This window comes from Onychomys torridus, chromosome 5, assembly GCF_903995425.1.
Source record: "Onychomys torridus chromosome 5, mOncTor1.1, whole genome shotgun sequence".
Taxonomy (NCBI): domain Eukaryota; kingdom Metazoa; phylum Chordata; class Mammalia; order Rodentia; family Cricetidae; genus Onychomys; species Onychomys torridus.
Window position 1 is genome coordinate 37,617,756 of NC_050447.1, and position 26,363 is coordinate 37,644,118.

The 26,363-nt window shown below is 39.4% G+C and overlaps 1 protein-coding gene and 1 non-coding gene across 4 annotated transcripts in view; both read left to right on the forward strand.

Moving 5' to 3' along the window:
• Positions 1 to 26,363, forward strand: part of Ap1g1 (adaptor related protein complex 1 subunit gamma 1) — a 93,146-nt gene that overhangs the window by 53,531 nt on the left and 13,252 nt on the right. For 2 of the 3 annotated variants that reach the window (XM_036187148.1, XM_036187147.1), the window contains exons 4-15: positions 850 to 991; positions 2,692 to 2,788; positions 3,796 to 3,872; positions 4,815 to 4,823; positions 6,946 to 7,041; positions 7,465 to 7,545; positions 7,731 to 7,829; positions 12,543 to 12,598; positions 13,454 to 13,567; positions 17,770 to 17,910; positions 18,893 to 18,947; positions 25,479 to 25,601. In XM_036187148.1, the coding sequence (XP_036043041.1) occupies positions 850 to 991; positions 2,692 to 2,788; positions 3,796 to 3,872; positions 4,815 to 4,823; positions 6,946 to 7,041; positions 7,465 to 7,545; positions 7,731 to 7,829; positions 12,543 to 12,598; positions 13,454 to 13,567; positions 17,770 to 17,910; positions 18,893 to 18,947; positions 25,479 to 25,601 (1,090 nt within the window). The remainder of the gene's footprint in view (positions 1 to 849; positions 992 to 2,691; positions 2,789 to 3,795; positions 3,873 to 4,814; positions 4,824 to 6,945; positions 7,042 to 7,464; positions 7,546 to 7,730; positions 7,830 to 12,542; positions 12,599 to 13,453; positions 13,568 to 17,769; positions 17,911 to 18,892; positions 18,948 to 25,478; positions 25,602 to 26,363) is intronic. The other variant, XM_036187150.1, reaches the window with a different exon arrangement.
• LOC118584939 lies at positions 13,886 to 13,971 on the forward strand. Its single transcript, XR_004945106.1, has one exon. It is a non-coding gene; the product is annotated as a small nucleolar RNA SNORD71 (small nucleolar RNA).

Consider the following 26,363-nt stretch of genomic DNA (forward strand, 5'->3'; position numbering starts at 1 on the left):
TATGCAGACCAGGCTTGCCTCGAATTTGTAGACATTCTCCTACCTCTGCCTCCCAAGGCCTGGAATTAAAAGTGTATGCCACCACACCTGGCTACAAAAGAGTTTTAGTTAGTATGAATCTTAACTTATAGACAGTACTAGATCATGTCTTAGAAATCTTTCAAGATAGCTTTGCTCCATATATATTTTAAAGATTTATTTATTTATTGTATATACAGAAGAGGGTGCCAGATCTCATTACAGATGGTTGTGAGCCACCATGTGGGTGCTGGGAATTGAACTCAGGACCTCTGGAAGAGCAGTCGGTGCTCTTAACCTCTGAGCCATCTCTCCAGCCCCTTGCTCCATATTTTTACTTTTAGTGGTTGCTAAGTTTTCTAAAGTGGTATTTTTAATATCTAATAGGTAACACATTCTTGTTACTTTGTCATTTGGAAACCTTGGATAGAAAACTTAGATACTATTGATTCTGTGTGTGTACGTGTGTGTTCACGTGTATGTGTACACGTGTGCCATAGTACTTGTATAGCCATGGGTGTCAGTCTGTCTTCTACCTTGTTTGAGACAGGATCTCTTGTTCTATTACATATCCTAGGCTAGCAGTCCTGCAAAGCTTCTGGAGATCTTTGTCTCCACTGCCCATCTGGCCATAGGGCCCTGTGTCTACTGAGTCTAGCTTGCAGAGTTCTAGGGACCTTAAGTTTGCACGGCCTTGTGCTAAGCTGTCTCCCCAGCCCCTGTGGTTTGTTTCGTTATTAGTGGAGTAATCTTGAGACTTGCAGTTAGGTTGGCAGCTGCTTTGGGGAGTCTGAGTGTGTTTGTTCCTACTTCCCTTTCTTTCTCTTACAGTGATCTTAATCATAGCACGCAGTTTGTACAGGGGCTAGCACTCTGTACCCTCGGCTGCATGGGCTCCTCAGAGATGTGCAGAGATCTTGCAGGAGAAGTAGAGAAGCTTCTGAAAACCTCCAACTCTTACTTAAGAAAAAAGGTAACTTTGCAGTAAGTCAAATGACTGTCTGGATTAGGTAGTATTATGGAAATGAGAAGGCAGAATACTTGTTTTTGAAAACTTAGATGGAATTAAAATATTTTTCTTTTTTCAGTAAATATATTTAAAATAATTATATATGAATTTTGATTCCTTTTTTTGTAAAGAAATAATTCATAGACAAACTATGTACTCAGTGGCACATCTGAGTACTTTGTAAATTATCTCACATATTAAAATTACGATATTGAACAGTTTTTCATTGGCTTTGTTCTAGTAACTGGCACATGTGCTCATGTTTTCACACTCGTGCCTTTGTGTCTCTAAAAGGACAGCTCCCCTGGGCCTAGATAGCTATGAGGGAATGGTGGAGAGACCACTGTCTAAAATGATTTGCCTGGTTGGGATAGTAATGGCAAAGAGAGTGATCTTATTCTCCTAACCTACTTGCTTTTGCTTGTTTCTAAAAAAACTTTTTATTGAGTTAAAAATTTTGCTTCAATCCTAAAACTGTGGTAGAGAAAGCACAGAATGTATATGTCCAAGAAATGAGCATAAACTACCATCTCATTGGCATTACCGAATCTGTTATTGGTGTGAGAAAAAGAAGCTTATATAGGACAGTTTTTAGGATGTATATTGTCTTTTTTTAAATATATATTTTTTTAAAGATTTATTTATTTATTATGCAGTGTTCTGCCTGCATATATGCCTGCAGACCAGAAGAGGGCGCCAGATTTCACTATGGATGGTTGTGAGCCACCATGTGGTTCTGGGAATTGAACTCAGGACCTCTGGAAGAGTGGTCAGGGCTCTTAATTGCTGAGCCATCTCTCCAGCTCTAGGATGTATATTGTTAATGATGCATACAAACAGGTTTCCTTAGTGTATGTGCCAGAACCTTGTCTTCAGTACTCTGGGAGCTACTTTACTAGAATGCACAATATTACATTAAATAAACCATTTCTTCAGATTTGAATTCCTCTCCATAACACGGAGAGGAATGAGCAGGAATCTTCTCTAACCAGTCTGTCTAAGCTGTTACTGCATTGGACTCAAGTAATAGCTGCAGTTACTTTGAGGGATCAACACAGCCTGTCTCCACCTCTCCTGTTCTTCCTGGTGGGCAGATTAGTAAGATTGTCTTTTCTTTAGTAGAAACTAGTTAGTACATTTTACTACCAACCTTCCTCTCCCCTTTCCTTCCTTCTTTTTACTGGGGATTAGGCTCAATTGCCACTGAGCTGTATTCCTAGCCCCTAAGTGGTTTTCTTGACTTGAGAAGAGTCAGTTGAGGGCAGGATAGATACTGTTAAACTTAGCATTGTGTTTATAGAAGGATCTTTAAGTTATGTGACACTGTTGGATGTACTGGTCATCTGACTCAGGAATGATTCTCAGAGATGGAAGTCCTTGTCTGTTTTTAGTTCCCCAGAACTCCACTTACCTTTAACTTGTGTCATAAATTCCTATTAAGTGTTATCTAATTGAAAGCATTTCCCCCTGGTGTCTGGCAATATGTGAACAAAGAGATGGGTGAGCTTAAAGTTTCTCATTAATTCACTAGTATATACTGGAAAGCCCCAGGCAGTTCATAAATGATAAACCCCGTTATCCAGCCTCTCAATTTTTCTAGTAGATGGATTGGTTGCCCTGGCTTACTTGAAATAAATGGCCCTCCTTCTACTTTTGTTTTGCAGGCAGCACTGTGTGCTGTTCATGTCATCAGGAAGGTGCCTGAGCTCATGGAGATGTTTTTACCAGCAACAAAAAATTTACTGAATGAGAAGAACCATGGTAATATGATTTGGATGAACTCATAAAGTACCAAGAAAGGAAGGGTCATGCCTGTGTCTCAGGCCGTACAGTTACCATAGATAGGGCTTGCCGGCCAGAAGCTAGCTTTACAGTTCAGTGATTTCTTCATAGTCAACCTGCCTTTCAGATCCGGTTCTGTCTTAGGTTACTAATGGTCAGTGTGATGTACAAAAGATCATACCTTCAATTTTCATGTAAAAGCCCTCTTCTGATTTCTTAGCTATTTGATAACAAAAAGACATTTTTTTCTTTGCTATCATGTGTTAGGAGTATAAGATTAACAAGAATTCCAGTGAGTTATTTCTAACCAGAATCTGTAGTGTGCATTCAGATATCTTTATAGAAAGCTGGAGAGGAATTAAATGGATTGTGACTGGTTTCCCCTCCAACTTTTTGTTCTTATCTTGAAGTCAATGAAATGAGTTCCAAGTAAAGTTTCATGTCTTAAAAACTAAGAGGAAAAAATGATACAATAGATTTAATTTGATTAATTTAAACCAAATTTAAATTAAATTAGTTTAAATCTGTGCTGTGCCTGGAATGCTCAAAACAAGTGTTGAACACATGAAGGTTTAGGTAGGTCTGTCATTTATTACTTAGTGAAAAGTCTTTAAAGATTTTCTTTACTGACTTTGGGACAAACGCATTTACTTGTCATTGTGTTTTGATACATTTTATCTGAAAATTTAGTATCTTACTAAGGTTTTTGTCTAGGATTATCTGTCAGTGTGGCTAGTAGTGTATTGCATAATCATGGAGAAGGAAAGGTCTAGTTTATGCTAACTGAGCATGGATGTTCTAGATGGACAGACTTGTTCTTGGCATTTGAACTGTTGGGAACCAGCTGCTCCTGCTGAGTACTCTTTCACAGTGCTGTGATTCTTAGGGACTGAAAAGCAGGAGTAGTAACTCTCCTTCTGGAATGAAGCCTTGTTCTCTGGAGCTGAGTAGGCCCTCATTTTTGCTTCCCTTTGGCCTTTCTTCAGGTGTCCTTCACACGTCTGTAGTCCTCCTCACAGAGATGTGTGAGCGGAGCCCAGACATGCTCGCACATTTCAGAAAGGTAGGTGCCTTCTGTCTGTCTTAGCCTTTGTTGATTAAAAGATGATTTTCCTGAAAAGTACATGGTTATTTTTTTTTTGTTGTTGTTGTTGTTGTTGTTTTTTTTTCCACTTAGAATTTTCTTTTGAAAGCAAGATATGAAGCTGGATAAAGGATTTGACTGGCTTTGCTGTGTGGTTGGGCTGGAAGCCAGATTTAGGCAAATAAGGACTGGCACTACTATAGTGTTTTCCCTTTCAGAATAGAAGTCTTTCCCTGTTGTTGGCAGACAAACTGCTCACGTGTTTTATCTGCTGCTTTCACAGTGAGCCAGGAAATGTAACCTGAGGTCAAATTACAAACAGGATTTTTTTTTAAAGACAGGTAATATTTCTTTATTAAGGTGAAAACAACAAACAGAATTTTCACTTTTATTACTTTGTTACAGTGTTCAATTGAGGTCATCGATTCCTGTAATAGCCGTACCTTTTTTAAGCCCTCCCGCTCTGTTTTTTTTTTTTTTTCTCTGAGACAGGGTTTCATATGTAGCCTAGGCTGTCCTGGAACTTGCTCTGTAGACCAGGCTGGCTCAAACTCAGAGATTCACCTGCTTCTGCCTCCCAAGAGGTGGGATTAAAGGTGTGCACCACTGCGGGCTTCTTTTCCCCATTTTTCATAACATTTTCAAGTAGGCAGTTTTATTTCTGTTTACTTAGTGAGAAGGTTACTACTGTTCTTTATATAGTTACATGTATTGATTTCCATAGAGAAGGCTGCTGAGCACTCCACAGAGTTCATTTTTGTATTCGGTCTAATGACAGCTTTTTTTTTTTGCCTCATTCTCCCTTAGATGTTCATGTCTTGATTAAATTAATGTAAAATAGTATAAGACCCGTATCTGTCCCTAATGCTTGCTTTGTATGTTTTGTTCCTGTTGTCTGTTTGGAATCCTGCTGTATGTTAGAATGAAAAGGTAAGAATTAACCCTCTTTCTAGATGGTGCATGCTGGCTTTAGGTCCTTAGTAGCTTTTGTGTATCCATCCACAAGTGTGGCTTTTAAACTATACTAATGCTGAAGCTGTGCTTAATACTGTGAATTATTTGTCCTGGCATTTTTTGGCTAACTTCCTGGTCCAGTTTCTGTTTGTCTCTTAAACTCCTGACTCCAATGTCAGCCTTGGATTTCAGTTGCAGCCTTCCCTGAGTTGATCCTCCTCCTGTATCTTACCTTCATCTTCCTGGGAGAGACTTTGCTCGTGGCCATTTCGGTTCTGTCTGGAGCCTTTACACAAAACACTGCTTCTTTTTGAAGTAGACAGTTTAGAGCCATCTGTGGGCAACTCATACTTGGAAAAGCTCCGTGTACTTCTGAGCTCTCAGTTCAGACTTAGAGCTTTTATTCCCCTCTTACGGGGATTTAATCTGAGAAGCTTTGGGATATTGAAAGGGTTTAGAGGTGGAGTACCTGGCACCAACTGACTTTCATGGCTGCAGCTTCCCCTCTGTCACCCTCTGTTATTTGTCCTGTCATCAGTTTTAGTAACTTTGCATTTCTGTCTGAAAAATAAAGCTGGGTTCCGAGAACTTGTGTGCTGAATACTCAGACGTGTGCTTTCTGTCCCAGGACAGTCTTATGCAATGTACTGGCCTTGGCAGCAGGTACAACAATTTCTGAATTTAGTAGCCCAGGGAAAAAGGACTTCTCTCCAAGAACGAAACCAGATTTTAAAAAGTGGTTAGGGTTGTATGTACACAAAAGACTGTGGGTAGTGTGGAAGGTGAGCTGCTTATCTTCACACCGCAGTCAGTAGACTTCCTGAGATTTTTTTTACAGTTTACAGATCTCTATAGCTTAGACTTGTCTTATTCTTGGAATTGTCCAAATTCATTTTGGTTTTGATGATTTAATGAGTCACTAAATTCTGAAGGATTATGGCTAACTTAAGTTCACATTATGTTCTCTTGCTTTTATAAGTGGCCTTAATGTTTTGAGTGTTTTGGGTGCATGCCTTGAGTGTACCTTGGCATTTCATTTTAATCTCAATACCTTTCTAGGCTTGGGGAGTAGAGAGGGAACGGCATAAACACAAGGAGGAGAAAGGATGAGTTGCAGTAGAGTTGGCTCTTTCAGATGTCCACAGAAAGATGCAGTGCTTGCACCCTTCTTATTTAGTTTTAGGTAATACGAGCTGCTCATCTAGTTCATTAATTGGTGTTTTCATTTGGAACCTGGGAAAATTCACTTGTGGCAGACATTTTTGACTAGGGATTTAACATGAAGGAATTGATCAACAAAAAGGAAGCGAGTGCTCATATTTATTTGAAAGCATCTGTAACTTTAGATGGACAGTAATAATTGCCTCTCTGACATGGACCTAATGAAGGAAGGACAATGGAATTCTTGACTATAAGGATGTATAGTCTCTTTGGTAAGATAAGAAGACTTAATTGGGTGCTGGTATGAAATTTTGTCGGAATTCTATCACATGAGTGAAGAGTAGGGCCTCGGAGTCTTAGGTGTGCTTTCCTATCTCTCTTTTCCATTTGGCTCATATTGGTCACTTTGGTATTTACTGTTGCTTTTTGGGAAAGGATACATGACTAAACCTATATTCAGGGGACAGACTTTTTCCCCTTTCTATTTGAGGTGTGGTATTTCTATGCTGTTTATTTTAATAAGAGCATTGGTTAATGCTTTTTATGACTTTGTTAGGATGGATAAAAAGGAACTTTTTTCCTACCCAAGAGTTTCAAGTTCTCCAGAAGTAGAGTTCCAGTATATCCCATAGGCCTGTTTTATGTGGTTCCCATAGGCTCTTGGACCACTGTGATTTCTAGTGTCTTTACAAATAGAACTCTGGAGGAAAAGGATCTGGCTTGTTTTCATCCTGGTAAAGTACATGCTGCTTGTTGGGTTTGCACCTAAGTATCCGAGTCAGCCGTCTTCAGTACTGTATTTGTAGCAGAAGAAACTTCTTGGACTCAGATCCTTGCATCGTTTTTCTAAAGCAAAGAATCTGCTTATCGCAGAGACAGCCTTAGGTATTCACTTTTTGTTGCTGTTGTTGTTTTGATGCATCTTTCTTTTCTGCAGCTTGTGCCCCAATTAGTTCGAATTCTAAAGAACCTCATCATGTCCGGATACTCCCCAGAACATGATGTTTCTGGGATCAGTGACCCCTTTTTGCAGGTGAGGTTCAAACCATTTGGGTAAATGTCATTTGAATGCAGTGCTTCTGAAGAAATGGCTCCTTCATCCTAAGTTTATGTAGGGTACAAATCTGGTAATTCATTAATTTATTAATAAGTGCACCAGACCAAGTAAGTATTATATTTAATTAATAAAATTACCATGTAAATGTAAAATTTATCTGATACTTAGGTACTTGATTATCAGTTAAATAGCTAAAGGATATGGGGCCATGAAAGTGGATTATCTCACAACTTAATTTAATGTAGAGCGTGCATGGATTCTTTTGAAAAGGGTTTAAAATTCTTGTCACTTCTTTCTGATGGGATCTAAAACTTCATCTGAATTATTTGAATTTCATACTGAGTGAGTTTTGTCTGTGTCGGACATAATTTGTTGACATTTTTGTATTTTGCATGTTAGGTACGAATTTTGCGGTTATTAAGAATTTTAGGACGAAATGATGATGATTCCAGTGAAGCTATGAATGATATATTAGCACAGGTGAGTTGATCCAACTTGGAGTGTATTTTCATTTTCGTCCAACAGAGAGTAGAATGTGATTATTAGGGTGAATAGTTTCTGTTTCCTCCTTAGTGAGTTGACTGCAATCACAATATGTCTTGTTGCCACTAGATACATTTTGGAAGTGTTGTTTTTATCACTTATGCACTCCTTTGTCTTTTCAGGTTGCCACTAATACAGAGACTAGTAAAAATGTAGGAAATGCTATTCTTTATGAAACGGTTTTGACTATCATGGATATTAAATCAGAGAGTGGATTGAGAGTAAGTCTTTTTGAATCTTCTTTTCCCTCTAAACATTTTAATTAGAGTGATTGAATTGGGCTTCTTCAGCACTTTGGGAACAGATTCCATTTGGAACTTTAGGAAGGATTTGTGTACCAATGCATTGTGCTGTGTTTTCTATGCTTTAATCTTGAGGAAAATAATAAAGCTCAGAGTACTAAGGCAGGGGTAGCTCTAATGCTATTGTTAAGGAAACCTTTCAAAATAAGCTTTTATTAGAGCCACACCCTGAATTATACCTCATTATTTAAACAAGTCAAGTAAATTTATTTAAGGAATATACCTATAGAGCAAGAGACTCAGGCTATCCCAACAGTATGCAGAGAAGGAAATGTTAGCTCCGTAACTTGCACATTTGCCTTTGAGGTCTCCTTCCAGAGGAAAATACTTTCTTGTGATGCTTTGTCTGTGGTCAGACAGCACTTGCTGTAGAATATAGACTGAGCTGGCCTGTGCTGTGGGATGTTCTGTATATCAAATGTGTTGCTCTGATTGGTTAGTAAATAAAACACTGACTGGCCAGTAGCCAGGCAGGAAGTATAAACAGGACAAGCAGAGAGAAAAATTCTGGGAAGTGGAAGGCTGAGGCAGGGAGACACTGCCAGCTGCCGCCGCCACCATGACAAGCGAGATGTAAGGTACCGGTAAGTCATGAGCCACATGGCAAAGTATAGATTATTAAAAATGGGTTAATTTAAGATAAAAAAAGTAGATAATAAGAAGCCTGCCATGGCCATACAGTTTATAAATAATATAAGCGTCTGTGTGTTTATTTTATAAGTGGGCTGTCGGACTGCCAGGGCTTGGTGGGACCCTGAGAAGAAACTCCAGCTATAGACCTGGAACTCCTCTATAGTGTAGAGTGTCCTCAGTTTCTTGATTCTTCTGCCTTAGCCTCCCAGTGCTGGGGTTATAGGTGTGCTCTACCACATCCAGCTCTTTTCCTCCAGTTTCACTTATATTTTTAAAAAAGTTCTGTTTTTTTTAATTAATTGTGTATATGCGTGTGCATGTGTTTGTGGTGAGAACAGAGCCTGTGGAAGCCAGAAGAGGATGTTGGCTTCCCTGGAGCTAGAAGTACAGGTGGATGTGAGCAACCCAATGTGGGTGCGAGGAACCATATTTGGATCCTCTGGAAAACTAGCAAGCACGTGCTCCTAACTCTTTAGCTGTCTCCTGCCCCTGAAGCCTTAGAGTTCCTACATGTGCTATGCCCTTTATTTAACTTTTCCTGATAGAATACCTTGCAGATGTATACATCTTATGAAGACCAAGAAATTAACATTGACGTTCTACTATTCCGTAAATTCTAGACTTGATTCAGATTTCGCCAAGTTCCCACATGGTGTTTGTTTTCTGTCACAGGATCCAATCCATGAGCCATGTTATATTTAATAGTCACTTTTTTTTTTTTTTTCTTTTAGTATCCTGGTCTTTTAGTTTCTCAGTCTCTGTTTATCTTTTGTGATTTTTGACACTTTAGAAGTATTGACCAGTTGTTTTGTTGAATGTAACTCAAATTAGTCTGTCTGATATGTTTTCATAATTTTATAGATTAAAGCTATACTTTTCTTGGCAATTCTTTTCCACAGACTTGATGTGTCCTTTGCAGCTGAGCATACAAAGTAGCACATACTAGTTTTCTTACCAGTGTGATACCAGCTGAGCGTGCCTCCTCCAACCCTGTGTTATCTATAAAAATTCATTTATTTTATTTTTTATGTGGATGAGTTTTGCCTGTATGTATGTATATGCCCTGTGTGCATGCCTGGTTCCTATGGAGTTTGGAAGAGGGCATCAGATCACCTGGAAACTGAGTTGTGGACGATTGTGAGCTATCATGTGGGTGTTAGGGATTGAACCCAGGTCCTCTACAAGAGCAACAAGCTATTAACTGCTGAGCCATTTCTCCAGCCCCATATGCTGAGTTTCTTTAGGACTGTAAAGTTACTATCTTAACCTTTGTAATTAAAATTTTTGGGAGGAGACCCCTTGGAGCCTGTGCAAATATGCTTACAGGCTTTCGCCCATGAGTTTTGGTATCCATCAGATGTTCTTGTCTACAATAATTGCTAAGATGATATTCTAATGTTAGTTTCCCATTTTCTTCATTGTTTCCCCTCATTAAATGATAAAAGTTCTGTTCTCCCTATAAATTCTCCCCTTTTGTTCATCAATCCAATCAATTGTTAATAATAGAATTGCTAATCCAAAGCCTTTAAAGAAACATACTTACCAGCTAAAGTATAATGCTATGATACCTTATAATGTACTAGATCAACTTGGAGCAAGGTCTTTTTCTCTTCTTTAAAGCAAGAGCAGCAACATATATTGTTATCTACTCTGTTAGATAAGTTTCTCATAGATTAAGACCAGTTTTGTGTGTGTGTGTGTGTGTGTGTGTGTGTATGTGTTTCCAGTTGTGGTAGAACATATATAACAAAATTTACCACTTGGATCATTTAAAGAAGTAGTAATGGATTTAGTGCGTTTATATCACTTAGTAGTCAATATTGCCTTCTTTGTCTAGAGTTTTTTGTCTCCCCAAATTTTTCTGTTCCTTATCCTCCCCTTTTTAAAATTAAAATGTTATTTAAAATGATTTTATTTTATGTGTGTGGTTGTTTCTATATCGCAAATATGTCGATGTGTATTTGGTGCCTGTGGAGGCCAGAAGAGGGTATTAGATGCCTGGAACTTGATTTGCAGATGCTTGTGAGCTACCACTAGGTCCTGGGAATTGAACCCAAGTCCTCTGGAAGAGCATCTAGTGCTCTTAACCTCTGCACCATTTCTTCAGCCCCTGCTCTCCCTACTTTTTTTTTTTTTTTAAAGAAGGATTTATTTTGGAAAATCAGTCTTTAGAAACCACCATTTGTTGGATTCTTCGCGATACCTCTGCAAAGATACAGAAAGAAAGAAAACAACAAAATGTGTTGGGGATGCAGCTCAGTGGTAGAGTGTTTGCTTTGTGTGTGCAAGGCCTTGGGTTCCATTGGTTCAGCAAAGGAAAAGAAGAAATGTTCTGTCTTCTTCCCTTCTAATCTGTACTCTTCCTTACTCAATATTTTACTTCAACACCAGATATGGGGTGATATCTTCAGTGATCACCATTTGGTATTCTCTAATGTAATTCAGTTTAAATATTGTTCTGTACCTGATGTCAGGTATCACGGATTGAAGGCTTAGTTCCACAGGCTTATCTCCCACATCAGATGCTACTTATATGACTGGTATTTTTAACCAGCTAGCTGTAATTCTAGGTTCCTACATCCCTCTCCACGAGCTTAATTAATTTGCTAGAGTGGCTTACAGAATTAATAGTGACACTTAATTGTACTTGTTTATGATAATGGATACTCAAAGGATACAGATGAGTGTCTATATTGCTAAAACGCAGGAGGCAGAACATATGGAGAGGGATAAGAAACATTGCCCCCACATATACCATCCTTCAGAAAACACCAAAAGGAACTCTTCTTTTGTTTTTTTATGGAGGCCTCATTATGTAGGCATGATTGATTAAATCATTGGCCATTGGTGATGATTATGACTCTCAGCACTTTTCCCAGGATCTTGGGAAGGTCTGAAAGCTCCAACCCTCCAATAACATGGTTGCCTCCTCTGACAAACTAGTCCCATCCCAAGGCTAATTCAGGAGTTACCTCACAGCATCTAAATGTGGATATCTAAAGAGTGATTGCTGTTCCTGCAGAGGACTAGAGTTCAGTTCCTAGCACTTCACCTCCAGGGGATCGAGTGCATACACACATTTTAAAAACAAATCTTTTGAAAAAATAAAGGCTAAGTGAGATTTAGGAGCTGTATGCCAAGAAATGGGTCGATGACAGAGGTTATTTCACAGTATCATATTATCTTATATGAATACAACCTTATAGTATTTGTCCCTTTGCTTGTGTCTTTGTTTAGCATAATGTCAAGGTTCTCTTGCGTTTTGTTGCGTGTCAGACGCCTTTCTTGAAATGCCTACATAGGACTCTACTGTACACACCAGTAATCTATCAAGCAGATCTGTTAGTTTGGATATCTAGGATGTCTCCTATCATTTGTTCCTTGCTGATACTGCTCCAGGAGACTTTGTGTGTATGTTTGTACAGTTGTATTTATCAGAAAAATTTCTAGGGTTAAACTATTCAAGTGGAGTATGTATTTATTTGTCTTTCAGTTTCAAGATCTCAATTGACTACTGTCACTTTAGAATAGGGTAGCATTCTGTAAATAGAATAAATTTTCATTATGTCTTCTAGTAATTTCAGTATTACCACTGAAATGGAATGTTGTTTTTAAAAAGGATTTATTTTGTGTGTTGACATGTGCATCTATACAGATCCGCTATTGTGTACATATGGAGGTTAGAGGACAACTTGAGGGATTGGGTTCTATCCTTCCAACATGGGATCTGGGACTTGAAATCAGGTCATCAGGCTAGGTGGCAGACACCCTTATCTGTTGAGCCATCTTTCTGGCCTCTGAAATGGAATATGATTTTAAGAATTTGCTTTTAGATAATTTTTTCTTTTGCTTATAGTCTATAGATAACCAGCTGCCATCTTTACGCAGCTTCTACCCAGAAGCTAGAAATTGTTAGAGTTAGAAAACAATATAAGTATGTAATTTTTCTAGATTTAAAAAACAAAACAAAACAAAAAAACGTATGCTATTTCTCTTTAGGTTCTAGCCATAAATATTCTTGGTCGATTCTTATTGAACAATGACAAAAATATTAGGTAAGTCAGCTGAAAAATTTCCCATTTCTTCTACATTATAAAAATTAGTATTTTACAGAGTGATTTTACTCAAAATTATATGTGTATTATATGATCTAGAATTTGAAGTCATAATTCTAATTTTAAGTTTTAAAATTGCTGTTTTGTAAAAAATTTGAGGATTTCCTTTACTGCTTAATTTTTACTTTAACTTATAAGGCAAAACCAAATATCCTACAAAGGGCCAATTGGTAAACATTTTAGGCTTTCTGAACCACAGGGTCTTTATAGCAACTACTCCATGCCATGGCTTTGGATGGTAAACTCATGATTTTTGGGTAGGGTGGGGGGGCTTGAGACAGGGTTTCTTGGTGTAGCTCTGGATGTACTGGAGCTCTGTTTGTAGGCCAGGCTAGCTTGGAACCTATCTCTGCCCAGCTTTAAACTCAAATTTCTATAGAAGCTGTTTTGGTACTGGTATAAAAAAAGAGCAGAAAGCATTCAAATGATAAAATTAAATTAATTTCTTCTTGTACTTTGTGGATAAGGCAGTGTGAAAAAAGCATATATAATTACTGTGTTTTTTTACTTTGAAAGATTTAGAAAGAGCTGAGTCAGTTACTTTTAGAAGTTTAAGTGGATGTTATTGTGAAAGCAAGGCTAATCCAAAGCCTTTCCAACTTGTCACTCTATATAGATTCTGTTCTTCTTCCTTTACGGATGTTATTTCATATACACTAGTTCTGTGTTTACCTTGACCCTTTGAAGATGCATGCGTTTCCTTATCTATTCTACATCTTTATTATTTAGGCAGAGGGAAAACATCTTGAGTTTTATATTTTTAACTTGGTTATTGTGAAACTTTATTTCCTACAGATATGTTGCTCTGACATCTTTGTTAAAGACTGTGCAGACAGATCATAATGCTGTACAGAGGCACAGAAGCACAATTGTGGACTGTCTAAAAGATCTGGATGTCTCAATAAAAAGGTAAGAAAGAGACTCTTTCTTCAGTATTGTTAAGTGAAACAGATTTTTGATAAATCTGTCTCCTCCATCGATTTGGTAAATTGTAGTAGTTTTGAGCCAAGCGTTTAGGGATTTAGTCATTGTGTTTAGAAATGAGCTATTTTTGTTTGTTTGTTTGTTTTTGTTTTGAAAATAAAGTATTGGCAAGGGAAGTTTCGGTCAGTTAAAGAGACCTATGGGAAATACTGAAGTGAGCACAGAAAGTGCTCTCAGTTCTTAGGTAAAAGAATTGGTACAAATACATTGGGCCAAACTTCACTTAGTAGAGGTGCTGTGTTATGTGTGCTGGAGGATGAAAAGAAGGAGTGATCCATCGGCTAAGTGTCTTACCACTGTGCTGAAACTCAAATTGCTGACAGCGCACTTTTTCACAGGACCTACTCTCCCAGAATCCTGGAGGCAAGTGAGTTTCTTAGAATAGTACATCTAGAAACAACCACCAGGTAGTTGACACTCTGAAAAGACACACATTTCTTTGTTCAGTGGAATCTGGTGGCTCTTGAAGAACTGTGTGATTTATATTTAGCTTTAATATACTTTTGATGTGTGTTCAAATCTAAAAGGAGGTTTAAAGTGATCTCTGAAGTTATTCAGTAAATGTACCTTTATTTATACAGAAAAACATGCTAAGTGCAGGAACAGTTTACAGGTAAGAGCCAGATTTAGTAACATGAGCTTTCAGTAGAGCGTTGCAAAGGGCTTTACAGCTCTTTGGTTGTTTATCACAGTAAGCCAATGAGAAGCAGTTCTCCTTATGACTTGTTAAAATATAGTCACCAGGGGGTCAGATGACCTACCCTACACTTTAGCCCTTGAAGGGGCAGTTCTGGAAATCGAAGTTCATTTTCTCACTCTTCTTATTTTGTTGTTTCTCTGTAGCCTCGGGTTTTGATTAAAAATGAAACCTGTGTTTGACAGAGGCTATAGCAATAAGAGCTGCGACTCAGCCAGACTGTTTCTCATCACAGCTCTATGCTTCCCAGACTAGATCCTTTCCCCTACCCTTCCAGGACATTGGTTGCCTCCTGTGTGATGCAGGCAGAAGGCTGCCCACTTCAGAGGCCTGTGCAAGACTAACTGCGTTCATGTATAAAAGCTACCTTAACATTTATGGAATGATTATAGCTTTGAGAGTTGACTTGCTACTGCTGTGTATTGGATAATGTGGAATCATGTACTTAACCTAATTGTGAGTTTTGAAAGGCATCATATGTCTGATTATTTTTGCCCCAGAGACAGGTCTCAAATAGCTGAGGTTGACCTTCAATTTGTGAGTCTACTGTCTTCAGCTCCTAAATGCTGAGATTACAAGCATGTGCTGTCATTTTGGCTGTGAACAATATTTACATTTTTGACCAAACATGAAAAGATTTATATGGAGTTTTGTATTTTATACTTTTTTAGTTTTGCCTTTATTACCAAACTTGATAGGCACCTATAGGAACTTTCATTTATTTTATAGATTTTTTTCCTTTTTTATGGTCAGTTTCCTGTTTAGTTTGGGTTTTTGTTTGTTTGTTTGTTTTTTAGTTTTTTTGAGACAAGGTTTCTCTGTGTAACAGCTCTGGTTGACCTGAACTTGCTCTGTAGACCAGGCTGGCCTCTGCCTCCCTAGTGCAGGAATTAAAGGTGTGCACCACCACTGCCCAGTCAGTTTGTTTTTCATACCTTTATAAAAATATTTTTTTATGTTTTGATATTATAATACAATATAGTTATATAATATAATTATAATATAATTGCCTCATTTCCCCCTTTTTCTCCCTTCAATCTCTCCCATGTACTCCCTGCTCTCATTTAACTTTGTGGCCTCTTTTTAATTATTGTCACATATATATATATATATGTGTGCATGTACATATATGTATACATACATTCCTAAATATATACGTATAACCTGCTCAGTCTGTATATATATATATGTATATATATGCTCACATTCAAATTTATGTCCTCTTTCTCTAATTTGTTACATATATATGTATATGTGTGTGTGTATACATACATTCTTAAATATATAAATGTAACCTGTCAGTCTGTATGTTACTTGATATGTATTTGATATTTATTTTTTCAGGGATAACAATTTGGTATTAGATAACCATTTGGTGTGCTCTTCCCTAGGAAGACTATTTTTCCTTGTTCTCAGTATTCCTTAGTTCTTTGTTTAGGGTTGAGGCCTTCTGTGCTTTCTACCACATTAGCATGTCTCTTGGTGTCCTCTTCATGTTTTGGGGAGTGAGTCTCTCTATGTAGTCCTGGCTGGAATGAAACTCATTATGTAGACCAGCTTGGCCTTTAACTTACGAGGGCCTTCCTGCCCTCTTTCTCTCAAGTGCTGGAATTATAGGCATCAACCACCATGCCTTGCTTCTATATTCTCCCATTAAAAATTTTATTTATTAGTTTAAAAATTCTTTTGAGTAGGGTCTCACTGTATAGCCCTGACTTCCTGGAACTCACTATATGGACCAGGATGTCCTTGAACTCATAGAGATCCTCCTTCTCCTGCCTCCTTAGTGTTGGAGTCAAAGGCATACACTATCACATCTAGCAATTTTTTTTTTTTTTTTTTGGCGCGGGTTGGGGGGGGGGGGGGGGGGGGGCAGGGAGGAGGTGTTCTTGAAGACAAGGTCTTTCTAGCCCTGGCTGTCCTGGAACTCACTATGTAGACCAGGCAGGTCTGGAACTCAGAGAGACCTGTCTGCCTCTGCCTCCTGAGTGCTGGGATTAAAGACATATCACCACTGCTAGATTATTTCTGTTTTTTTTTTTTAAATTAGATATATTCATATGTGTCTGTGTGGGGACAGTTCCTAATGGCTGAACCATCTCTCTAGCCCCATATCCAGTGTATTTTAAGATTTATTTTTATTATGCCAGGCGGTGGTGGCGCACCCCTTTAATCCCAGCACTCAGGAGGCAGAGGCAGGTGGATCTCTGTGAGTTTGAGGCCAGCCTGGTTTACTATGTGAGTTCCAGGAAAGGCGCAAAGCTACACAGAGAAACCCTGTCTCGAAAATCAAAAAAAAAGATTTATTTTTATTACTTTTAATGGTGCGTGCCTCCTCCCTTTGCTTTTTTGGGGCAGGGCGGGGCGGGGGGCCGCAGGGACTGATATAGCCCAACCTGGTCTTGAGCTCACTATGTAGGTGAAAATGATCTTGAATTTCTTACCTCCTGCCTCTACCCTCTTAATGCCGGGAGCATAGGCATGGCCCACTTTCTTCAGTTTCTGCAGTGCTAGAACCTAGAGCTTTGAACAGGACTAACAGTTACTCTAACAACTAGGCTACATCCCCAGTCCTATGGTACAACATGTTTCTTGTAAGCACAGTTATGTTATATTTACACAGAAGTAGAGTACAAAAAGAATATGGTAAACAAATGTCATGTTTTCAAAGAAACAATGCCGAGAGGCATTATTATTGAGTAATAATTTTTTTGCCTGTCTTTTTGAGAGTCTTAAGTCTTAGAATTTCAAATATATTTGAAAAATATATTTCAGCCTTATGGAATAGACTGATGAACTACAGTTACTAGACTTTTCCTAAGTTTTTATTGGTATTGTTTATTATTTATTTATTCACCCTGTCTGTCTATCTGCATTTTTATTCACTCACTCACTCACTCATTCACTCATTCACTCACTCATTTATTTATGTATTTATTTGTGAGGCAGGGACTCATGTAGCTCAGGCTGACACCCCCCCCCCCCCCCCCCCGGCTTTGGGTTTCTGACAGGGTTTCTCTGTCTAGCCCTAGCTGTTCTGGAACTACAGAATTTACAGAGATCTGTCTGCCTCTGCTTCCTGAGTGCTGGGATTAAAGGCATTGGCCACCACCACTGGCTAGGCTGACCTTTTTGTAGCTCTGTACCTGGGAATACCATTGACCTACTGATGCTTCTGTCTCCACTTTCAAGAGCTAGACTTGTAGGCATGTGCTACTACAACTAGGTTCTCTCTAGGATTTCTAGAGAAAAGTGTTGGGTTAATACTTACAATATCGGAACTAGCATACGAATACATTTTCATGCTTATCTGAAAGATAAAGATTGAAATCACAAGATTATGTACATATGCATCTGTCAGTGGTTTTGGTGTGTAGTGAACATACCTGGGTATGTGTTACATAAATATGTTTTTTTCCCCCTCTGCAAGACGTGCAATGGAGTTGAGTTTTGCCCTGGTAAACGGGAATAATATCCGAGGCATGATGAAGGAATTACTTTATTTTCTGGATTCATGTGAACCAGAATTTAAAGCCGATTGTGCATCTGGAATCTTCCTCGCTGCAGAAAAGTAAGATTTAATTTTTATTTTCCTTGGTAGAAGGTTTTTGGAACTTTCTAAAAGCATCTTTAAAACATCAGACCAAGATATGTTCTAGACACATTTAAGGCATGTAGTGTTTTTCTAGCTCTGAATTATAAGTGATCGTAGCCAATATTGAAATACATTGAGACCAAACAAAATCCCACTTTTGTGCACTTTGTTCCTATATCCCTTCTTTAAGCTCGCCTCAGTTACGAGAGGCAGGAGAGGGTCAAAATTGAAGTTTTATGTGTGAAACCTGAAGTACAAAGTGCTTCCCAGTTGCAGTAGTGTAGCTATCTTTATCTCATTCCTGAACATCTTACTCTGAATCCAACAGAAGTAGACTTCCCTTTTGGTCTTACCTTCCCCCTTGTGGTGTGCAGTATGCACGTATGCTTGTTGTGTGGGTATGTGCATGTGGAGGTCCAAGGTTGATGTCCAGGATCATCCTCAGTTGCTCTTCCAGCTTATTCATTGGACAGTCTCGCAGTCAAACCCAGAGCTCCCTGATTTGGCTAAGTCTCTCAAGTCAGCTTGCTCTGGATATTCCCTGTCTCTGCTTCCTGAGGCTGCCACATCCACCACATTGTATTTATATGAGTTCTGGGGAACTAACTCTGGTTTCTGGCTTTCTGAAGCAAGTGTTGTAACGTCTGAGCTGTCTCTCCAGCCCTCTTTATTTGCTTTATTTTTCCCTGACACTATGATTTTTTTTCTGAGACACTGGGGCAAAGTTCCATCTTTTCAGTAGAGCTACCCTATTGTAATAGTATGGGAAATGGGAGTTTGGTTGTATTGAATTGTTCATTGAAATAAATGATGGTTTCTGTTAGGTTCAGTGGTGAAACATCTCCACATAGAATCATTTAACCAGAAGACTTGAAAAAGTTTGTAGAATAGAGTTTTTGAAAGTCATTGGGAGTAGCACAGTTTATTAATTTCAATGTTTTTTACCTTATTTTCTCAGGTATGCACCTTCCAAACGGTGGCATATAGATACAATTATGCGTGTCCTGACAACGGTATGTAGCTTTTTAAGTCAGTCTATATACTGAATGTACCTAGAAATGAGGCAGATGAAGCCCCATGGAGGTTGTATTCAGCTGGAAGACTGGAAATTATGTAACTGTTCTGATATTGCTTTGACAAAACACTACAATAGTTTGGAGCTTAGAAGTTATAGTCCATCGTAGAAGGAAGCCAAGGCAGGAGGCTAGAGGCAGAAATTGAAACAGAGGCCACGGAGGAGTGGTGCTTGCTGGCTTGTTTTCCATGGCTTGCTCAGATTACTTAAGAAACCTAGGACCACCTGAACAGGGGTAGTACCACTCCCAGTGAGCTTGTCCTTCCCACCCCACCCGCTGCCCATCAATCAGTCATTAATCAAGAAAATGCCTCACAGACATGCCCTCAGGCTAATCTGATGGAGGCAATTCCTCAGTTGAAGGTCCCTCCTCCTAAGCGACTAGTTTTTGTCACGTTGACAAAATACGGGTTTCATTGTGTTGTCTTCGCTAACATGATATCAGATAGGGATCGATGCCAGTGTGCCTAACGCAGCTCCCCACATGTTATATTTTGTGTGGTCAGGGGCTGTCTTAGGGAAAGTAACATTGGAGAGATGGGCGTTGTGGGAGGAGGAACAATCATTCATAGATCTCAGGGAAATGTGTCCTAATCAAAGCGAATGAATGGTAAGTTCAAATACCTGGGCAACAAGTTTGGCCTGCTTGGAAAGCAACAGACAGACAAGTGAAGCCAGTAAAAGGAGAGATGCTAAGGAGGAGCCATTCTGTGAAGCTTCCAAGTGTTTGAATTTTATTTTGAATGGGATCAGAAGGTGTCGCAGTTGAATGTTTTCTTGATCAGACTCAGGTGCCTTGCACACACTAGGCAAGTACTTGATCTTTGAGTTCTGTCCTTGGTCAGCTATGAGGTTTGAAATGATTATAGCTACTTTACAATTCCCGTCGTAGACGTTGTCTTTTCCTGGGCATTCTTCTTGGGTTTCTTTTCTTTTTTTTCTTTTTAAAGTAGTTAGTAGAGTGTGATGACATAATAAGAAGATATACTGTATGTCATGATGTTACTATAAATGAATACCATAAAGGAAAATATTCTTACTTAGTGACTGCATTAAAATTATAAACTCATGAAGCAAAAGGAAAAACTGACAGATCTAGGAACTAAGTAGGGAAAACATTGTAACATGACAGTATATTAATTATCTGTAATACATAAATAAAAATGGGAAACATCTGATAAGAGTCATTGACATTTGAATAGATCACCAAAAGGGAAGGAAATATTTAACAAGTGAAAAATAGACTTACTAGTAAACAATAAGAAAAATAAAAATAAGGTATCATTTTTAATCTATGATATTGTCTCTTTTTGAGACAGGTCCTCATGTAGTTCAGAGTTGAACTGGCTATGCAGACAAGGCTGACTTTGAACTCTTGACCCTCCATCCTCTACCCTCCCGAGTGCGGTGATTATAGGGATATGCCATCATACCTGTACTAATACCTTCTCTTTTTACTTATAAGCCTTCTTTCTACCATACCTTTTGTTTTTGAGACAAGGTCTCACTGTGTTGGTCATGCTAGTCTTGTTAGTTGGAAGGACAGGTATGGCCAACCCACTTATCTTCTGTTGTACTTTCTAAACCTAGTTTCTAGTGTTGGTTAAAAAAGAAACAGGTAAAGGTGGCTGTCATTGATCCTGGTCACCTGAGTTCAATCCCTGCAGTGTTCATGTTGGCAGAAGAGGGCTGACTCTCAAAAACTGTTCCCTGCCTCCACATGCATGCCACCCACAGCCCACAAACCCATACCCACACATATAAAGTGCATAAAAATGTAATTAACGTTTAAAACAACAGAGAAGTAGACCACACTCTTCACTTGATAGTGTAATAAAATGATGGTATCTTTTCAGAGTGCAGTAGGAAAGAATGCAGCGAAAGGCTTATGTTGTACCTTTTGCTGTATTGATAGAAATTTTAGGCTTTAGCTTAGAAAAATAAAAAAGACAAATGCACAAAAAGTTCATGCAAAAATGTTCCTTTTAATCTTCTTTATCCTAGAGGCAAACTGAAAGCAGCTATCAGTGCACAAATGAGAGTCAGTTCAGTAAATCGTGATGATTTAGATGCATTTGTTACTGGACATGGAGGCTTATGACCATAATCTTAGCACTTAGGCTTAAGGAAAAGGACTGCCATGAATTCAACACCAGCCTGCGCTACAGAGTCATCTTCAGGCTGGCTTAGTCTACAGTGTAAGACGCTGCTATTAGCCTGGTGGTGGGGGCGCACGCCTTTAATCCCAGCACTCGGGAGGCAGAGCCAGGCGGATCTCTGTGAGTTCGAGGCCAGCCTGGTCTACAGAGCTGGTCCAGGACAGGCACCAAGACTACACGGAGAAACCCTGCCTTGAAAAAGAAAAGAAAAGATGAGAAAAAGGCGCTGCCATTCAACAAACAGAACAGCAACAGAAAGACACACTTTTTGTAGGGAATTTTCTGGGATGTGCTAGTTTCTGTTTTGCTATTTCATAGAAGACTTAAAGTTGACAAATGTGATTGATAATGAGGAATAAGTACATTTTAACAAAAATCACAGTGAATTAGAACACTCATTCTTAGTTTTGGTGAGAAATTAGAGCTCTTGGAGGAGAATCTTTTGAAATGCTTGTACTTGTCACTTTTGTAGCTGACTTGTACTCTCTCGTGATGACCATGTGATTTTTCTTCTTTAGCCCTATAAGAATGTAATGTTAGGATCTTCCAGCAGCTCACCCTCTCTCACAGATACTGACAGGCACCCTATTGGGGCATTGCAGATAGGTTATTGGTGTTAAGGTATTGGTGTCATATATGCTCCGCTCCCCACTTCTTCCCTGTTTCCTGCCTAGGAAACAAAGCTTGGTCTCAGGCTCTTCTGTAAACCTCCCTCATCAAAAGGTTTAAGAACTGTCTTAGGGTTTCTGTTGTTGTGAAGAGACACTATGACCATGGCAACTCTTTTTTTTTTTTTTTAAGAAAAAATTTTTTTATTCATGTTACATAACAATCACAGATTCCCTCTTTCCTCCTCCTAACCCTCCAGCCTCCCTCCCCAAACCACCCCCATTCTTTCTAACCAGAAGGTAAGGCCTCCCATGGGGAGTCAGCAGAGCCTGGTACATTCAGTTGAGGCAGGTCCAAGCCCCTCTCCCTGCCTCAAGGCTGTGCAAGGTGTCCCACCATAGGTAGTGGGCTCCAAAAATCCCACTCATGCACCAGGGATAGATGCTGATCCTACTGCCAGGGACCCCTTAAACAGATTAAGCTACACAGTTGTCTGGCTTACACAGAGGGCCTAGTTCAGCTCTTGGTCTAAATAAAGTTCCTGAGTTCCCATGGTTTGGTTGTCTTCTATAGGTTTCCCCATTATGATCTTGATGCCCCTTGCTCATAGAATCTCTCTTCTCTCTATTTGACTGGACTCCTGGAGCTCAACCTCTTATGTGGCTGGACCATGGCAACTCTTATAAAGGAAAGCATTTAATTGGTGGTGGTGGGTCGCTTATATTTCCTTCCTTCCTTCCTTCCTTCCTTCCTTCCTTCCTTCCTTCCTTCCTTCCTTCCTGTCTCTCTCCCCCTCCCTTCTTTCCTTCCTTCCTTCCTTCCTTTCTTTTTTTTTTTTTTTTTTTTTAATATTTCTTAGTTATGAATCCAGTGTTCTGCCTGCATGTTTGCCTACAGGCCAGAAAGAGTACCAAATCTCATTATGGATGGTTATGAGCCACCATGTGGTTGCTGGGAATTGAACTCAGGACCTCTGGAAGAACAGTCAGTGCTCTTAACCTCTGAACCATCTCTCCAGCCCCATTGCTTACATTTTCAAAGGTTTAGTCCATTATCATCATGGTGAACATGGTGTCATGCAGGCAGATATGGTGCTGGAGAAGTAGCTGAGAATTCTACATCTTGCAGGCAATAGGAAGTAGTCTGAGACACTGGGTGGTGTCTTGAGCATGTATGAGACCTCAAAGCCTGCCTCCACAGTGATACACTTTCTCCAACAAGACCATACCTTCTCTGCAAGACTATACCTTCCATTAGTTCTGCTCCCTTTCGGGGGCATTTTCTTTCAGACCATCATAAGACAGACCCTACTTCTGCAACACTGGTTCTCTTCAGAGACCATCACACTGTCTGTTTCTGGTGCTAGGGCCTAAACCTTGGAGCCTCAACTGACTATGCTGTTGCCCCTCTGTCCAGCTTATATAAATGACATTTTTTTTTGAAAATTCATTAAGCTGTTTTTGTTTTTGTTTTTTTATGGCCCAAAATAGGGCTTTTTAGCTCATGTGAATTTAAAAAGGTGTTTTTTGTTGGATATAGTAGTTTCTTACTCCCAGATTGTGGTGGCCTTCTCTTTTTTCAAAGTACTCTACAAGGGAAATGTGTACATATCTAATTCACACCACAGATTACCAGCTTTTTAGATTCCCACTCTCTCTTGACCATTTTCCTTTGTGTTGAATGAGCATTCTGGTTACTTGATACCCTACCCTTCCACAATACCCAGGTTAGACCTGGCCCATGTTTTGTAAGTCAGCTCTGCTGCTGTGTTCTGCAGTGGAGAGTAACCAGGGGTGGCTGATGTTAGCTGGGATCCCCATTCTATGTTCCACATAGTTAGAGCACTCTAACTGCCTGAGACTTTGCTTCTCTGTGGGTTAAATGGCTTTGATTTGTCATGGCTGCACATACTGCCTCAGACTTCATCATTTGGGAGAATATTAAAAATATCGAGTTAATAATGAAAAAGACAAAAACCAAAACCAAAAAACTGCTATAAGCCTGTAATCCTAGCCACTGGGAGGTTGGAAAGTTGAAGGCTTGCCTGAGTAGTTAAACTATGCATCAAAATAAAAAGTAGAGGCTGCAGAGATGGCTCATCTAGTGGATCTGAGTTTGATTCCCAGCCCATGTAAAGAAAAGGCTGGGTGAATAGAGCACTCCTGTAGTTCCAGCATGGGGGAGGCAAAGACAGAAAGATTCCTGGAGTTTGCTGGCCAGGTAGCCTGGCTGAATTGGGAGCTCCTGGATCAGCCAAAGGCCTTGTCTAAAAAAAAAACATAAGGTGGAAAGTGACTGAGGAAGACACCTGATACCAATCTCTCGCTCAGTGGGTATGCACATACATACATGCATAGACACAAACAAAAAGTGAAGAAACTGTGGAGGTGGGGTTGATGCTGGAGAGATGACTCAATGATTAAGAGCACTTGTTGCTCTTCTAGAGAACCCAGATTTGTTTTCTAGCACCCACTGGTTTTAACACCATCTGTAACTCCAGTACCAGAGAATCCAATGGCCTCTTTTGATTGAATGGGCACCAGGCACACATGTGGACATACACATAGGCAAAATATTTATACATTGTTTTAGTTATGTTTTTATTGTCGTGAAGAGACACCATGACCACAACAACTCTATAAGTTATATAAAAAAGCATTTAATTGGGGTGGCCCACTTACACTTTGAGAGGTTCAGTTCATTATCATGATGGGGAGCATGGCAGCGTGCAGGTGGACGTGGTGCTGGAGCTGAGAGACCTACATCTTGACACAGGCAACAGGAAGTCAACTGACTCATTGAGTGGTATCCTGAACATAGGAAACCTCAAAGCCTGTCCCCACAGTGACACATTTCCTCCAACAAGACCATACCCACTCCAACAAAGTCACACCCTGTGAGTTTAGGAGGGCCAAATACATTCAAACTACATAGACAGTTTAAAAGGGGTGCAGCTGGAGAGAAGGTTCAGTGGTAGAGTGCTTGCCTATCATTTATAAGACTGTTTAATCTCAGGTGCCATGCCAAAATCAGCCCATCAGTGCATAAATGATTAAATGTAAAATATCTCCCATCCCTAGGTCTATATGATTGATCATATTAGTAAGTACTACTTTTTAAGTAACAGTGTGATACTTTAAGCTTATTTTTGAAAAGTTCATGTGCTGTGCTAGGGTATGGTTTAGTGGCTATGTTTGCCTAGCCTTTGTGAGAAGCCTATATTTGTCCCAACACTGAAAACAAAACAGAACAAGGTTGATTTGACCTCTGGTGCTGTGCACAGGTGCCCTTCCTTGTATCCCCAGAGTGAGTGCTCCCCTCGCTCATGGGCTTTTAACAGTGTTGGGGAGTTGTGGAAAACAGACTCTGGTGATTTTGTTCTCAGAGAATGCATCTTTTAAAGTTTTAAAATTTCAGGGCTTTACCTAAGTAGAAAAGAAAGTCATCCTCAGGAATTTGAAACTTTCTATTTTAATTTTGATGGCAATTTTTTTGGTAGAATTTAAAGGCTTAATATATTTTAGCCAGATTTTGAAGCTTGAGGTGTTTATCAACCTTGGCTGTTATAATCATGTTTACTTTTGTTCGTTTGTTTGTTTATTTGTGGCCTTTTTTCAAAACCAGTAATTGGTAAAACCATTTACCTGTACTTGCCAGCACTGCTTGTGTGTTCTAGGGTAATTGTTGTTGTTTCCTTTTAGGCAGGAAGTTATGTTCGGGATGATGCGGTCCCCAACTTGATTCAGTTAATCACCAATAGTGTGGAGATGCATGCATACACTGTCCAGCGCTTGTACAAGGCAATTCTTGGGGATTATTCTCAAGTAAGTTATATCATTTTCTGCTATATCATGGAAAAAAATACTCTTTTTTAATCTTATGTTACTATCATTCCACATATAGTCTATTTTGAACTTGATAATTACATGATATATAACCTACATTTACTATTTTTTGGATCTGGGCAGTAGCTCAGTCAATGAAATTTCTTGACTTTGCAAGCATGAGGACCTGAATTTTGTCTCTTGTACCCTTGTTCATTATTATTTTTTTAAATTATTATTTATTACTTTTTTGAGACAGGATCTCACTGTGTATCCCTGCCTAGCCTGGAACTCACTGTGTAGACCAGGCTGTACCCAAATTTATAGAGATCTGCCTGCCTCTGCTTCCTGGATGCTAGATTATAAAGGGCATGTGCCACCACTCCCCACCTCTGTACTCCGCCTCCCCCCTGCCCCTCCCCCCAAGGCAAGTGTGGCAGCCCAGGCTTGTATAATCCCAGTGCTGGTAAGGAGGAGACAGGAGAAACCCTGGGGTTTGCTAGCTAGCCAGCTTAACAAGTGAAAACTGGCTGACTCTGGTGTACCAGCAGAAATCCGGAAAGCCACAGTTAGAATCACCAGAACCAACATGAAAGACATGGAAGTGGTCTAGACGGGGTCACTAGACCCAGGAAGAAATGCAAATGTGGTTGGTATGCCCGTTCACCTGCAATTCTAGTGCTCAATCCCAAGACCCTCAGAACAGCTCAAACAAGCCTGGTTACCATATTTGTGAGCTCTGTGTTCAGTAAAGAAACCCTG